The sequence below is a fragment of the Anguilla anguilla genome, chromosome 8 (genome assembly GCF_013347855.1).
Source record: "Anguilla anguilla isolate fAngAng1 chromosome 8, fAngAng1.pri, whole genome shotgun sequence".
Classification (NCBI taxonomy): domain Eukaryota; kingdom Metazoa; phylum Chordata; class Actinopteri; order Anguilliformes; family Anguillidae; genus Anguilla; species Anguilla anguilla.
In genome coordinates, this window is record NC_049208.1 from 8133461 (window position 1) to 8148812 (window position 15352).

General features: G+C 39.8%; 1 protein-coding gene across 3 annotated transcripts; it reads right to left on the reverse strand.

The window, feature by feature from the left end:
* Nucleotides 1–3613: 3613 nt before the first annotated feature.
* LOC118233921 lies at nucleotides 3614–14560 on the reverse strand. 3 transcript variants are annotated; one of them, XM_035430041.1, is made up of 3 exons: nucleotides 14426–14560; nucleotides 13310–13618; nucleotides 12048–12678 (listed from the first exon to the last, which is right to left on the reverse strand). In XM_035430041.1, the coding sequence occupies exons 1-3, from the start codon at nucleotides 14472–14474 to the stop codon at nucleotides 12284–12286; spliced, it is 753 nt and encodes a 250-aa protein (XP_035285932.1). In that variant the 5' UTR covers nucleotides 14475–14560; the 3' UTR covers nucleotides 12048–12283. The 3 variants fall into 3 exon arrangements, 1 of the variants encoding a protein (XP_035285932.1); XR_004766586.1 differs by lacking the exons at nucleotides 12048–12678; nucleotides 13310–13618 and adding an exon at nucleotides 3614–3698 and having other exon boundaries at nucleotides 14426–14528; XR_004766587.1 differs by lacking the exon at nucleotides 13310–13618 and having other exon boundaries at nucleotides 14426–14548.
* Nucleotides 14561–15352: the final 792 nt, after the last annotated feature.

The window sequence follows — 15352 nt, forward strand, 5'->3', positions numbered from 1 at the left end:
TTTCTGTGTGGAGTTCGCATATCCTCCCCGTGTCCGCATTGGTTTTCCTCCGTGTACTTCGAAGGAAAAGTATGACACCCCTGATAAAAATTGACTGTCTGAAATAAACACTACAGGTAATGGGTTGTATGCTCAAAAAAGCTGAAAAATTATATTATTTTGTACTAAAGAGAGGGACAAAAAGATTTTTAACTAATAATATACATTTTCTTAATTATTATTCTAAAATCCAACAGAGATTCATCTGCATTAACAATATTGAATCTGCTACTTTTGCCAGGTTCATGTTAATCTTAGGGCACTGTGCTGTGGCTTTCTATGGCCTTCTATTTCACTATGGTGAAACAGGAAACCAATGTCTCACTTGCTGTTTTGCTCTTAGATGAAACAAGATAAAGGCTTGTTCATGTTCAGTTGTTCATGTTCACGAGTCATTAAATGCTTACAAACCAAGACAAAAAAACACAGCAAAAACATAGAATAAAAAACATAGATAAACCAGCCTGTTGGAGGATGAATAAAAATCCAAGGACCACAGCTGGAGATCTATTAAACATGGTTGCATTTTGTGGACAGAGTCTCCAAATATATAATCAGAAGCCATTGCCATGCCTATAGGTTTTACCAAATGGTTGCCAATCACCAAATTATGGCCAATCAGAGAATATAAGCCTTTGTACCGCAGCATTTAAAAACCTTTTTGCCTTCCACAGTATGTAAATATTTGCAGAAAGAAGCATTTTCTACAGTGGCTCTGAATTGCAAAACACAAAAACAAAAAGAAAATGCAAAAACAAAAACTTTTGGCCCAGAGGTGCAGATGCAACATACAAAAACAAAAAGGAGCAGCCCTGAGGTGCAAAACACAAACATACAAAAACTAGCAGCCCTGAGGTGCAGATGCAAGATACAACAACAAAAACTAGTAGCCCCGAAGTGCAAAACAGAAACATACAACAACAAACAGCCCCAAGGTGCAGATGCAACATACAAAACAAAACTAGTAGCCCCGAAGTGCAACAGTGCTACTAGTTATTGTTTTTGGATGTTGCATCTGCACCACAGGGCTGCACGTTTTTGTTTTTGTATGTTCGTGTTTTGCACCTCAGGGTTGCTAGTTGTTGTATGTTTGTGTTTTGCACCTCAGGGCTGCTCCTTTTTGTTTTTGCATTTTCTTTTTATATTTGTGTTTTTCACTTCAGGGCTGCACATTTTTGTTTTTGCATTTTCTTTTTGTATTTGTGTTTTGCACTTCAGGGCTGCATGTTTTTGTTTTTGTATGTTGCATCTGCACCTCAGGACCACTCCTTTTTGTTTTTGTATGTTGCATCTGCACCTCTGGGCCGAAAGTTTTTGTTTTTGCGTTTTCTTTTTGTTTTGTGTTTTGCACTTCAGAGCCACTGTAGTTTTCACATGCTTTTTATCCTTCCCCATTTTCAAACCACAGAACCTTGCTTGTGCTCCAGCTTAAAATATAAACCTCAAGATGATGCAGTTTAGTTAAGAATGTTTATTTCCTTCCTCTCAGCATGAAGCGCAATGCTTGTTGGGCAATGACTGCACCACCAGTGGAAGAAGCCACCAAACGGCCACAATTTCAACTACTATCTACTGCACCCCGATCTCTGGCACTTAGGAGTGAACGGAGAGTGGCACACTCTAAAAAACCTCTTTCCTTTGTCCTTTAAACAGCTACCTAACTGCTCCGCCTCTCCCTTTGTTGTTTAGGACACTAGCTTCATCAGTGTGGAAACATTGTTACACACATTTTATGATCGAATATGGTTGTAGGCATATTTCACAAATGAAATTACGCAATGTTCTTATCAAGTCAATGATCCAAAACACTAAAGAAAATCCACATCGAAATTTCTGAAAAAAAGAAAAAAAAAGTGTTTGAGTGGCCTAGTCAGTCCTGACTGGAGCCCAACAGAGATGCTGGAGCTGTATCAGAAACGAGAAGTTCATGCTCAAAACCACAAATTTGTCTGAATTAAAGCAGTTCTGCAAATAGTGGGGTAAAATTCCTCCATAGCTAGTGAAAGACTGATATCAACTTATAGGAAGCATTTGGTTGCAGTTATTATTGCTGAAAGTCGTGTAACCAGTTAAGTTTAAGGGCACAATTACTTATTCACTTGGGTGATATACGTAGGTGTTTAATAAGTTTTGTCTCCAATTGATTGTTTTCAAATTACCTCGGATGTGAACAAAGTAGATGCCCTAACTGTCTTGCCAATAGAAATGTACGGTAACATGAAATATGCAGAGTTGTGATAAACTGAGTTTGCATATCTTTAGCCTAGGTGTAAGTAAACTTTTGGCCTCACCTGTATATATATATATATATATATATATATATATCACTTCACTTTTTTGAAGAAAAGTGATGTCTGAGATTATTTTGGAAGTAAAACTCATTTTTGCGTGTTTATTCTGGGTAAAAAATCAATAGAAATGTGTATGTGTAGGTCTCCTGTTCAATACTCTTGTACAATATAACTGGGAAAGGCCCAGAAAATCTCTATTCACGTACACCACAGCCAAATATGTCCCACCGATAGTACGTTATCATCTGAAGAGTTCCCACAGCCCATTTAAAGTTTTAAACACAACTGGTCAAATTTCTGTATTAACGTGAGACTGATGTCTCTGTGTTGCCCATCTGTTTCACACCTGTATGTACCCCCATCTGACAGTGAGATCTGAAAGACGGAGAGACAGGTTTCAGCAGTTACAACACGGTTAGTTGTTGCTGAAGACACCCCTGTGAAGCAAGCCTTGAAGTACTCAAACATTGCAGAAAGGATATTGTACTTGATTCTGCCATAATATCAATAAATGCTGCATGCAGTTTAATGTATCAAAATAATCAAATGAGAAATATATAAAGGAAATTTAAAGTTTAAAACAGAACCTCTTATCAAAGCTCACTGTGCAAACCTAAGATTAAACTTCTGCTCAACTTTGGTGCAGAAGTAATGTGACTCATTTTATAATGATGATTTTTATTCTGCATGTTTGTGCAATGAAACAAATACATTTACTGTAAAGTTACATAAAACTCATAGAACCCTTGTGTCACCCACTGTCACCCTGTCCTTGACATGCTATGGGCAAATGTGGTCAAATGTACCTTTCACTGTGAGTCTAATGTCTCAGTAATTCCCATCTGCTTCACAACTGTTAGGGGCGACTTAGCTCAGGAGGTAAGACCGATTGTCTGGCAGTCGGAGGGTTGCCGGTTCAAACCCCGCCCTGAGCATGTCGAAGTGTCCTTGAGCAAGACACCTAACCCCTAACTGCTCTGGCGAATGAGAGGCATCAATTGTAAAGCGCTTTGGATAAAAGCGCTATATAAATGCAGTCCATTTGTTAGTAGAACAAGGGGACATAAATGGAAATTATCAAAAGGTAAATTCCATGCAGACATTAGACAACTGTATCTTCCCCCATCTGACAGAGTGAGATCTGAGAGACGGAGAGACAGGTTTCCAGAGGTGGCAGAAATATTCACCCGGTCTTTGTAGCGATCGTTCACTGTATTAGGACACGGCCAAAGTTCGATATATGAACTATCTTGAAGAAAAAACCATCTGGCATTGTTTGTGTTGGCTGTCCCTCAGTGCAGCAGCAAGGCAAGACCACGGAGCCTCTTGTGTACCCAGTGACCTCTGTGGGTGCAGATAGAGAACAGCCTGCAACAGAGAGTGACTTATTTTGAGTGTCCTGTATGGGGATTGATTAATTAAAATTCTTTCTTTTCTTTGAAGATCATTTGAAAATACTTGTGGCCACTCTGAGCAGAGATGCCCCAAATACCAAAAGAATTTGAAGGAATAAAACACTATAAAGCCAAGGGCTTATTTCCATTGTGGTCCGTTAAGACCTGGTGGCTGTATAGCACAATGGTCAGGGAAATTGGCATGTATGCCACTCTGGACAATAATGTCTCCATGATGTTTTATACATGTAATATAAACATGTTTGAAATAAGTGCAAATCACCATTCGTTCATCAGGTAGTTGGCACTTTGGGTTTTTAATGATTTAAAATGCATTTTGTTCACAACCATTAATCTGCATTGACCGTATTGAATCGGCTACTTTTTCCAGGTTCATGTTAATCTTAGGGCACTGTGTTGTGGCTTTCTATGGCCTTCTGTTTCACTATGGTGAAACAGGAAAACAATGTTTCACTTGCTGTTTTGCTCTCAGATTAAACAAGATAAAGGCTTGTTCATGTTCACAAGGTTTGTTCATGTTCACAAGTCAATAAATGCTTACAAAACAATGCAAAATATAAAAAAAAAACAAAAAGAAAACACCACTCGCCGTTAGGTCAATAATTAAGTCCTTTTGAATCACTGGAGCAGTGATAAACCAGCCTGGTGGAGGATGAATAAAAATCCAAGGACCACAGCTGGAGATCTATTAATCATGGTTGCATCTTGGAGACAGAGTCTCCAAATATATAATCAGAAGCCATTGCCATGCCTATAGGCTTTACCAAATGGTTGCCAATCACCAAATTATCACCAATCAGAGAATATAAGCCTCTGAAATGCAACATCTAATCATCTCCCTTTCTTAATCTCACAGTATTACCTTCCATACCCCTTTCTTCCTTATCTTTCTGTTCTGGCTTCATGGTGGGTCACTCTTCTAAGGCACCCCATCTCTCCTTCCTGAAGCATCTTCCCTCGCACCTGTCCTAATCTTTCTGGAACTTTTTGTAGCTTTTGACAATATAGACCACCAGCTCCGACTCTCTCTCGACTCTCCACCTTTGCTGGGGCACAGTTCTGACGCAAATTGAGTTTTATTCATCTGGACTCTCCTCTAGGGTTTTCTGGGATGGTAGCTTAACTCGTACCCATCACCAACCAACGGGGCGTCCCACAAGGCTCTGTACTTGGCCCTCTTTTCTTTTCCCTTTACAGTCGTTTGGTATCAGAAGAAGGTTGCTTAGGTTGAAAAGAATGACATAACTACTGTGAAATATGGTAGTAGGTCTTTTACATCATGGGGCTGTTTTTCAACTACATGTTCTGGTGTTTTTGTTAATGTGAATGGAATGATGACCATTATGCTCAGCAAGTATCAAGAAAATCTGGGCACCAATAAGCTCCACCAATAAGCTCAAAATCTTTCAGCAAGACAAACTGACTAACATGAGTGGTTTTGATTGAAGAGGGAAATTCAGTAGAGGATACCCGTATTTGAAGGATCATCAAGAGATTCTGTAAGAAGAAATGCCATTACATTACAGGCATTTGGCAGACCCTCTTATCCAGAGCAACATACAACAAAGTGTATTGTCATGGTTCTGTGGTTTGTCTGCATTTCCCCTTTTGAGCCACCAGATGGCGGCACTTCAGTTTTTAGTTCTGTTCATTACCCTGTTTAATTGTATTATTGTTTTCTATTATTCAATTATTGTTTTTTGGTTGTCTCGTTTTCCCTTCCCTCTCTGTGGCCTGAGTGTGCCCTCCTGTGTCTCGTCAGTGTCTTGTCTATTTAAGTTCCTTTCTCCCCTGACTCAGGTGCTGGATCCCTGTGTGCTTTTCTGATCGTGTTTCGGTATGTGTTCCCACATGTACTTTTGACTTTGTGTTTGGAGTGTTTTCTACCCTGCCTGTGTTCTGGTTTCGTATTGTTTTGGATTTCTGGATTTTCTTTGTTTTGCGTTAAGAACTTTGTTTTGACTTTTTGAGACTTGCCCTGCATGGCCTTATTTTTGGTCTCCTTGGTTTTTGTTCCTATTAAAAGTTAAAATTCTCGGTTTGTATTTCCCTTTTTGGACTTTGAGTATTTTTGACTCTGTGTTTGGGTCCATTCCCTCGCCGCACCTGACATGTATAGCCATGACCAGAAACAAGGGTGTCGAAAACCCCAGAGAGAAGTACCGTTCCAAGTGCAGGGAACAACCGCATAGTTCAACTTGGACCCTGTAGCCAAAGTCTGTTTAACAATCTCTTAAAACAGCATTGAACATGACTCAGTATGCTTATCCTTATGAAGGGAGGATGTACTGACGCACAAAATGCATTAATTTAATTATTACTGTGGATTGTTTGCATGTATTTGAAAATTAAAATAGAGCTACATGTTTGTATTATTTGTAATTGCATAATCTATTATTACAGTGTTGCTTTTTAATATTTGTCAAGGGAATAATTTTGAAAGGCACTGTACATTTTGATCGAAAAGCTGGAACCCATTAAGATTAGAGAACTTTTTAAAAACGTTTTTAGCCTTCCACAGTATGTAAATATTTGCAGAAAGAAGCGTTTTCACATCACCTCAGACTGACAGTCTGGCCCAGATATGCCCCAAAGTGTTCACTGGGGAAATATTGGGTAGCATTGCTTTGGAATACATCTTATTTAATTTCGGTGAGGCAAGATAGCCTATATTGTTTGTAGTACCGTAACTTGGCGTCATTTTGATATCAATACTTTTAATGGCAGGCCTGGATTTTGGCAGTCTGAATGAATGAGTTATAGACGGCGTATGTCTTGTATTTGTGAGTAACTTGGCATTTTTGTACGTTGAAAACGTGTTTTTTATGAGATATCATTTCTTTTTGCAAAGTGTTTTATTGTGAGAGTGAGAAATGCGAAGTGACCCTGTAAGAAACGGTTGTGGATTATGGCTATTCTTGTGTGAATTTGTACAGTCTGATGAGCGTGTACCGTTTAGCAGTTTCTGTTTGCTATATATGTAAAGCAGTGGCTGTGACAAAGGGTGTGGTGGCGTAAGTGTAAATGCATGAGAAACGCAGGTGAAATATGGCCAGTGTATGTAATCACGGATTTGACGGCCATCCAACGAGCCTTGATTGACAAAAGAATCAGCAAGCCCGTAGAATTAGACCTCCCTAGGTCGCAACTTGTGTACCCTTCAGTCCTGCTCCGTTGTCTGTTATTTCGTGGAGATGCACTTTTAGTGTTTGTAAGGTTTATAAGGCATTTTGATAGGCTTATCTGTAGGTAGGAATCCTCTTCGCTGTTTTGCTAAGCTAGAACCGGAAAACTTGATAGTGGAGAATAGGAGCAGAGGCATATGTCCCAGCAGGCTTTGCATATGAGAAAATAACAACAGTGTGAGAGAAATTAGGAGAAATGATGAAATTGCGTAGTTGAAACAATATGTTTTTAGCAGAATGGGCATGTAGGTGAAGGTTGATGACATGATCACAGACTATAGTGCGAAGTAAATGAAGTGACCATGAGCGAGCTTAGTTTCCTTATCGAATGGTATATATAACAGTCGGTATAAAACATTAGTTGTTAAAGTGGAGGGTTAAGTAACGTGAAATCTGTTGTACTGATGTGCTTTTCTCATGTTCAGTACTAGTAGTTATAATTGTGAGTGAGTCATGATTTTAAATGTAATGTTTAAATGGGGAGTTGCAGAACGTACAAACGTAGTAATTGTATGTGGCTAGATAGAGAACAGGGCGACGTAACATGAATGTAGAAACGTGGCGTTTGCTGATAAGGTTTTGTACGGTAGCCAAGTGAAAAAATATAGTTAGTACAAATGGCACAGTGGTGAACTGGTGTAACTTTTTAATAAAAGGAATACATTTGCCGTCATGAAATGCATATGTGTGGCTGTGAGTGAGTTTTTGGTAAAGCAAATAAGCGTAAGAAAATGTTAGTGTAAAAGAGGAAAGTATCTGCCTGAGGGCGAGGTTTCAATCCTTCAACCGGAGGTTTACCAGTCTGTGACTTTGTTAGTGCAGCACCATGACATAGCTATGCAATGCGTGAAATATCATTAGCAAACCTGTCCGTGGGTTTAAAGAAGAACACAGGCCAGTAAGCACAGAAGAGCTCCCGTTGAGTCCATATGGCTTTGCATTATTGTAGCCGGTTAATAACTGAACGTGCAGACGGTACGTCATAATGCAGTGTATACGTTCAGTGAACGGCGGGTAGATATGGTGCAAAAGCAATATTTGAGAAGTAGTAGACAATTATCAGTGAGGGTAAAAGCAGGTTAAAGAAACGTGTTCCTAGCTAGGCTTGAACCTAGGTCCCATGTTCCCAAGACTCTAACCTTGCCCACTAGGCCACAGGCAGACTAGCTGTTCAAACTGTAAATGTTTCAGAGTAGAAAGGTATGGGTATTTGTGTGTGTATGCAAGTTTTTGATTGGGTCGTGTAGGTGAAGATTTGGCTGGTGTCGGTGAAATGTCCAATCGGGAGACGTTTTGTTTGTGGGATAGGTGGCAGGAAAAATAAGAATGAGAAGAAGAAGAAGGATAAAACACAAAACCCCCTTAGTTTGAGGCTTTATTGTGTGGACATGTGAAGTTGTTTATGAATTCTGTCTGTTGAAATGGGGTGAGAATGTACAAAATTTACATGTGGGGAACCCTGAAAAGTGCCAAACTCTCGGTGCTGTATAGGTATGGGGCATGCCCCCGCCAAGGCGTAACTTGGCAGGATGGCATACCTGCCATCCCAATGTTTGTGAAAGACATGACACTGTGGAAAAAAATAAAAATAAAATAAAAAATTCTACTGGCTGTATACTGACCATGCAGCTCAACAAAACTGAAGAAAAACAAGAAAGCATTTCATTTGTTCTTTCGAACATGGCCCTTAGAAAAATACACTGGCAAGGGTTGCAATACAGGCAAATCTTTTTCTTTATAATGATATCTGTAAGAAGCACCTAATTCAAGCCTTTTGCAACACGATGTGAGAGATGGTTTACTTATTTGATAGAATGCAAGTGTTAACTACCTTACTGATATATTGTGCTTGAATTCAACATTTAAAAGGGTGTGCTTTGACCTATTCAATGAACTCTCAGTTCAATCAACAATATTCTTCTCATATGTTCCAACATTTGAAAATGAATCTTAGTGTAAATTTTACAAATTGGATTTGGTGCTGTTGACCATCGAGGATACCATTTGCACAGATATGATGTGTGTTTGTTTAACCACATGTGTTTGTTTACTTATGGGTGGGACTGTTTGGGAGGGGTTCAGTGGGGAGGTGAATAATGACAAGTTCACCAGCTATCTACTAAAAAGTAGTAGGTGGAGTGGCCTAGTCAGGCCTGACTTGAATCCAACAGAGATGCTGGGGCTACAGGAGTGGCACCCGGTGTGGTCTTCTGCTGCTGTAGCCCATCTGCTTCATGATTTGACATGGCGATGCTCTTCTGCATACCTCAGTAACAAGTGGTTATTTGAGTTACTGTTGCCTTTCTATTAGCTCTAACCAGTCTGGCCGTTCTCCTCTGACCTCTGCCATCAACAAGGCATTTTCGCCCAGAGAACTGCCACTCACTGGATATTTTCTCTTTTTCTGACCATTCTCTGTAAACCCTAGAGATGGTTATGCGTGAAAACCATCAGATCAATAGTTTCTGAAATACTCAAACCAGCCCGTCTGGCACCAACAACCATGCCACATTCAAAGTCACTTAAATCACCTTTCTTCCCCATTCTGATGCTTAGTTTGAACTTCAGCAGACAGTGGCGGACTGTTTGAAGGGCAGGGGTGAAAAAATAAAAAAGGCACCTACTGCACGACATGGGGCCCCACCAGCGCGCAAAAAGCTATGATTCATCGTGTTTTCTCACTTGGAAGGGCATCTAAGAGGGCACTTCATGAGTTTTTTTCATCAGAAAGGCACCTGTAGGGAACCAAGTTTATCCCATTGTAAGGGTACCTATATGGCACCACATAACTTTTTCTCCACTGGAGTGGCATCCATTAGGAAACTTCCCCACATTCTCACGCATGTAGGGACACCCTTTAGAGCACTGCATCACATTTTATCCACTGGAGGGGCACTTCTCCATTAGAGGAGCACAGCATTGGGCACTTCATGATGTTTTCTCACCTGTAGGAGTACCCTATACAGCAGCGCATCCCATTTTCTCTACTGGAAAGGGCACCGTTTGGGACACTGTCATGTAGGGGCGGCATAGAGGGCACTTCATAACGGCACCCTTTTACCATTGGAAGGGCACCCATAGGGAACGTCAAGTTTAGACCATTGTAAGGGCACCTTATAGGGCACTGCATCACGTTTTCTCCACTAGAAGGGCACTCATTGAGATGCATTATCAAATTTTCTTTCTCTAGAGGGCACATCATCATAATTTATTGCATGAAGGGGCGCCCTAGAGGGCACTCAATCATTTTTTTCTCACGTGAAGGGCAGCCAATAGGGCACTTCCTCTTGTTTTTGCCACTCTAGAGGGCACTTTAGCAACGCTTTTTCAACCTTGGGGGCTCCAGGGGGGGCGGTCGCCCCCCTCCTGCCCATCCCCCCCCCCCCCCCGAGTCCGCTAGTGTCAGCAGATCATCTTGACCATATCTACATGCCTAAATGCATTGAGTTTCTGTCATGTGATTGGCTATTAAGATATCTGCGTTAATGGGTGCAGTTTGCAGTTGAACAGGAGTATCTAATGAAGTGGCCGGTGAGTGTATATATATATAATGCCCAAAAACTATATACCATAAATATATATATTTTTTTAATCTTTGTTTTTGAACAATAGTAAACTACAAAGAAAACCAAAATATTACTTATTTTAACTGGAGGGGGGCAGGGGGAGTTGGTGGCAAAGCTAAGGAGACTAGAGGCGGGGCAGTGCATTGATGTGCTGATAGCAGTTCCCTGAGGAAAAAAAAAGGCGTCAGACACATATTCCAATCCATTGCTCAGCTTAGCAGAGAATGCATATTTCAGAGCACCTCAGAGTCAGATAGAATAATATTATATATTTCAAATAATAAATACGACATTGAAAAAAAAAAACAGAAAACGAAATATCAACTTGCCATCCCTGATACCTGCATGCTGCGTGCAGAGTACCGTATTATTTATTTAGATATTGACAGACTAAAGCATAATTAGTAGCAGCGAGAAACTGCAGTTGTAGACACAAGAAAGTATGTTTCATTATGGTAGCAACGGAACGATGCAGACTATATGTATTTACCATCATTGTTTTATTATACCAGCATGTGTTTGCAGAGAAACGCAAATGCTAATAAAAATGGTTTAGCAATTTCTCAACATAATGACGCATTCAAAGCTTAAAAGAACTCACCCGATATTGCCTTCAAATGGATCCATGCCAAAGAAAAGTAATTATTCATCCTCTCAAAAAGCTTTTACGTGAATATTTGGGAGTGTTTTGTTGACATAGTTAAAGCACCATATATTGCACCCGAATGGCTAAACATACATGCCACTCAAAGTTCAGAGCCTCCCCTCACTGATTAAAAAAAAAAGAAAACCAAGTAAGCTTCGGAAAGTACAGAGATCTTCGTTGACGACGAATTGTAGTGATTTATGATGCCAAAAGGCGAAATCCGGGTCCATGCAGTTAAGTTACAACAAATATTCATGTATAATCAAAAGACAAGGTTAAACTACGTTAAAACAATTAACAAAGGTTCCAGAAATGGAGAGTCAGACAAGAAATTAATGAAAGAAGACACCAAACCACAGTTTATTTGTTACAAAGTAATCCAAGCTGGGCCAAGCCAAAAATTCAAAAACCAAAAGACAGCAGAATATTTCAAAAATACCAAAATTGAAATGTAGAGCACCAGACCTAGATGAGGGACTCAAATGCCCAATTCCAACTAACAGTTACAAAACTTCCAAGTTTCCAAAACTGACTACTAAAAGAAAGCTGCATATTTTATCTAGTGAAAGAGAGGAGGAGGGAGGGGGATTGATACTCCCTCTGACACACGCACACACACACACACACACACAGACCTATGCACACACACACAGACCCACACTCACTCACAGAGGCACACATTCACACCTCAAATGACGACCAACCCAGTTCAATCAATCAATGAAATATCATTACATAGCGCATTTCACAACAATTGTCACAATTCACTTTACAGACAACCCTGTCTTAAACCCCTACAGAAGCAAGCCTAAAGCAACAGTGGTAAGAAAAATCTCCCTGTGGCAGATACCTCGGAAGGAACCAGGCTCAAAGGGGAAACTCATCCTCCTCTGGTCAGCTCAGGGTTCATGCTTTTATCTCCAAGCTACGCTGATGTCTGAGATTATTTTGGAAGTAAAACTCATTTTTGCATGTTTATTGTGGGTAAAAATTCAATAAAAATGTGTATATGTTGCTCTTCTATTCAATACCCTTGTACAATATAACTGGGAAAGGCCCAGATCTCAATTCACATACAGCACCACAGCCAAATATGTCCCACCCATAGAATGTTGTCATTTGAAGAGTTCCCACAGCCCATTTAAACTTTTAAACACAACTCGTCAAATCTATGTATAACTGTGAGACTGATGTCTCTGTAATTCCCATCTGCTTCACACCTGTATGTACCCCCATCTGACAGAGTGAGATCTGAGAGATGGAGAGACAAGTTTCCTGGGGTGGCAGAAATAATCACCCGGTCTTTGTAGCGGTCGTATCCAGGGGAAATGGAGTCCAACACCTGCACTCTGTCTTGGTAGCGACCACCATTGGCAGGAAGTTGTGGAATTATAACAATGGTTTGACTTCCTTTGTGTGTAGACCATGTGACCCGTTCAGGTTTCGTCTGCACATTAGTACAGGCACAGGGCAGGATAACTGAGTTTCCTGTGAACCCAGTGATGTCTATGGGTTCAGAATCAGACAGAACACAGCCTTCTGAGAGAGAGAGAGAGAGAGAGAGAAAGAGAGAGAGAGATGGAGGTAGGATTAGGAGATATGAGCATGTCTGATTGGATGTCTCACCTAGGCCCTCCCACACCTTCAGTTTAATAGTTTGAAGTCATATGGTTCACAATTTACAAGATGAAATAGGCAATAATTATGACAATATTTACAGTGATAATGACTTGAGTTTGAGAGATATGATTACAGAATTCAAGTTACATCACGTTGGTTAGTTGTTGCTGAAGACACCCCTGTAAGTAAGCCTTGAAGTACTCAGACATTGCAGAAGGGATGTTGTACTTGATTCTGCTGTAATATCAATAAATGCTGCATGTAGTTTAATGTATCAAAATAATCCAATGAGAAATAGATAAAGGAAATTTAAGGTTTAAAACAGAACCTCTTATCAAAACTCACTGTGCAAACCTAAGATTAAACATCCGCTCAACCTTGGTGGAGAAGTAATGTGACTCATTCTATAATGATGATTTTTATTCTGCATGTTTGTGCAATGAAACAAATACATTTACTGTAAAGTTACATAAAACTGATAGAGCCCTTGTGTCACCCAGTGTCACCCCGTACTTGACATGCTATGGGCAATTGTGGTCAAATTTACCTTTCACTGTAAGTCTGATGTCTCTGTCAATGGCTGTAGATGCTTTACACCTGTAAAATCCCTCATCTGACAGAGTGAGATCTGAGAGACGGAGAGACAGGTTTCCAGGTGTGGCAGAAATATTCACCCGGTCTTTGTAGCGGTCGTTCACTGTATTAGGATAAGACCAAAGCGTGATATCGGAACCACGTGAAGAAAAAATCCATCTGGCAGAGTTCAGTGTTGGCTGTCCCTCAGTGCAGCAGCAAGGCAAGACCACTGAGTCTCTCGTGTACCCAGTGACCTCTGTGAGTGCAGGTAGAAAACATCCTGCAACAGAGAGTGACTTATTATGAGTCTCCTGTATGGGGATTGATTAATTGAAATTCTTTCTTTTTTTTGAAGATCATTTAAAAATACATGTGGCCACTCTGAGCAGAGATGTGGTCTGTTAAGACCTGGTGGCTGTACAGCAATGGTCAGGGAAATACGCATGTATGCCACTCTGGACAATAATGTCTCCATAATGTCATATAAATGTAATATAAACATGTTTGAAATAAATACAAATCACCATTCATTCATTAGGTACTTGGGAAAGGCCCAGATAAGTTAAAATACATTTTGTTCGCAACTATTTACAATTATTATAGGAACAGTACTCCTTCCATATTGGATAAATACCTTTCTCTCGAACAGATTAAGTAGTGTTCAAAGATATGAGTTCAAACTATAAAAATAAAAGGAAAATCAGAAACTGAGCAGAATCCTGACATATACATTTCCAAAGAAACAATCACTTCGGGTTCAAATCAGTCAAGTACACTGTTTGAAGTCATGCACAGTCTTATGTACAGGCTCTTTAAATGCAGTCACAATCTAATAATTGATACTTACAAGCCCATAAGGGAACACAGTGTTTTTTTTCCATATATTGAAAACTACACTCAATTTTAACACAAGAAAAGGACAGCAGGCTCAGCTGTTGAGAATGATACCCAAAATACGGTGCATAATTCTCTCTTTACCTCTATGGGACTATATATAGCACATAGACACGGCTGTAACTGCGAGCTTATATTTAAGGTTTGAGTGAAGCTCTTTGAAAGCATGGGACAGAGAAAATGATCAACTCACCTGAGATCATGTGAATCAGACTGCTGACCAGCCAGACACAGACCAGCATGGTTTTCAGTGTCAACTTTCCAACCAAATATACACACAAAAGATTCAGTTGCACTGATCCAAACTGCCTCTCTAAGGAAGTGTGAAGTGTTTGCTTCTGCACAAAACTATCTAAGTTAATGCAAATATTTTCAAATGACATGCTGTATGAGTCACATTCCCTGCCCCTGTGTGAATCCTAAATTAGAAGTAACACAAACAGTAAATGTGAAAAAGCAGAAATAAAGGCCATCCTCTGCTGTCCCCTGAAAATAATTAAAAGTCCCAGTTCTGTGTGGAAAATCATGTTATTTTGCACTAAAGAGAGGGATTTTTTTTAAAACTAGTAATAGACATTTTCTTAATTATTCTTCTGAAATCCAACAGAGATTAATCTGCATTGACCGTATTGAATCTGCTACTTTTGCCAGGTTCATGTTAATCTTAGGGGACTGTGTTGTGGCTTTCTATGGCTTTATATTTCACTATGGTGAAACAGGAAACCAATGTTTCACTTACTGTTTTGCTCTCAGATGAAACAAGATAAAGGCTTGTTCATGTTCACTTGTTCATGTTCACAAGTCAATAAATGCTTACAAACCAATACAAAAAATAAAAAAACATAGAAAACAGCACTCACCATTAGGTCAATAATTAAGTCCTTTTGAATCACTGGAGCAGTGATAAACCAGCCTGGTGTAGGATGAATAAAAATCCAAGGACCACAGCTGGAGATCTATTGTAACATGGTTGTATCTTGGGGACAGAGTCTCCAAATATATAATCAGAAGCCATTTCCATGTCTATATGCTTTACCAAATGGTTGCCAATCACCAAATTATGGCCAATCAGAGAATATAAGCCTATGTATCGCAGCATCTAATCATCTCCCTTTCTTTA

Excerpts from the sequence above, each read along its gene's own strand:
- LOC118233921 (XM_035430041.1), bottom strand. The coding sequence starts at position 14,474 with ATGCTGGTCTGTGTCTGGCTGGTCAGCAGTCTGATTCACATGATCTCA. Across the intron at positions 13,619-14,425 it reads TCTGATTCACATGATCTCAG|GATGTTTTCTACCTGCACTC; the intron begins GTGAGTTGATCA and ends TCTCTGTTGCAG. Across the intron at positions 12,679-13,309 it reads CATCAGACTTACAGTGAAAG|GCTGTGTTCTGTCTGATTCT; the intron begins GTAAATTTGACC and ends CTCTCTCAGAAG.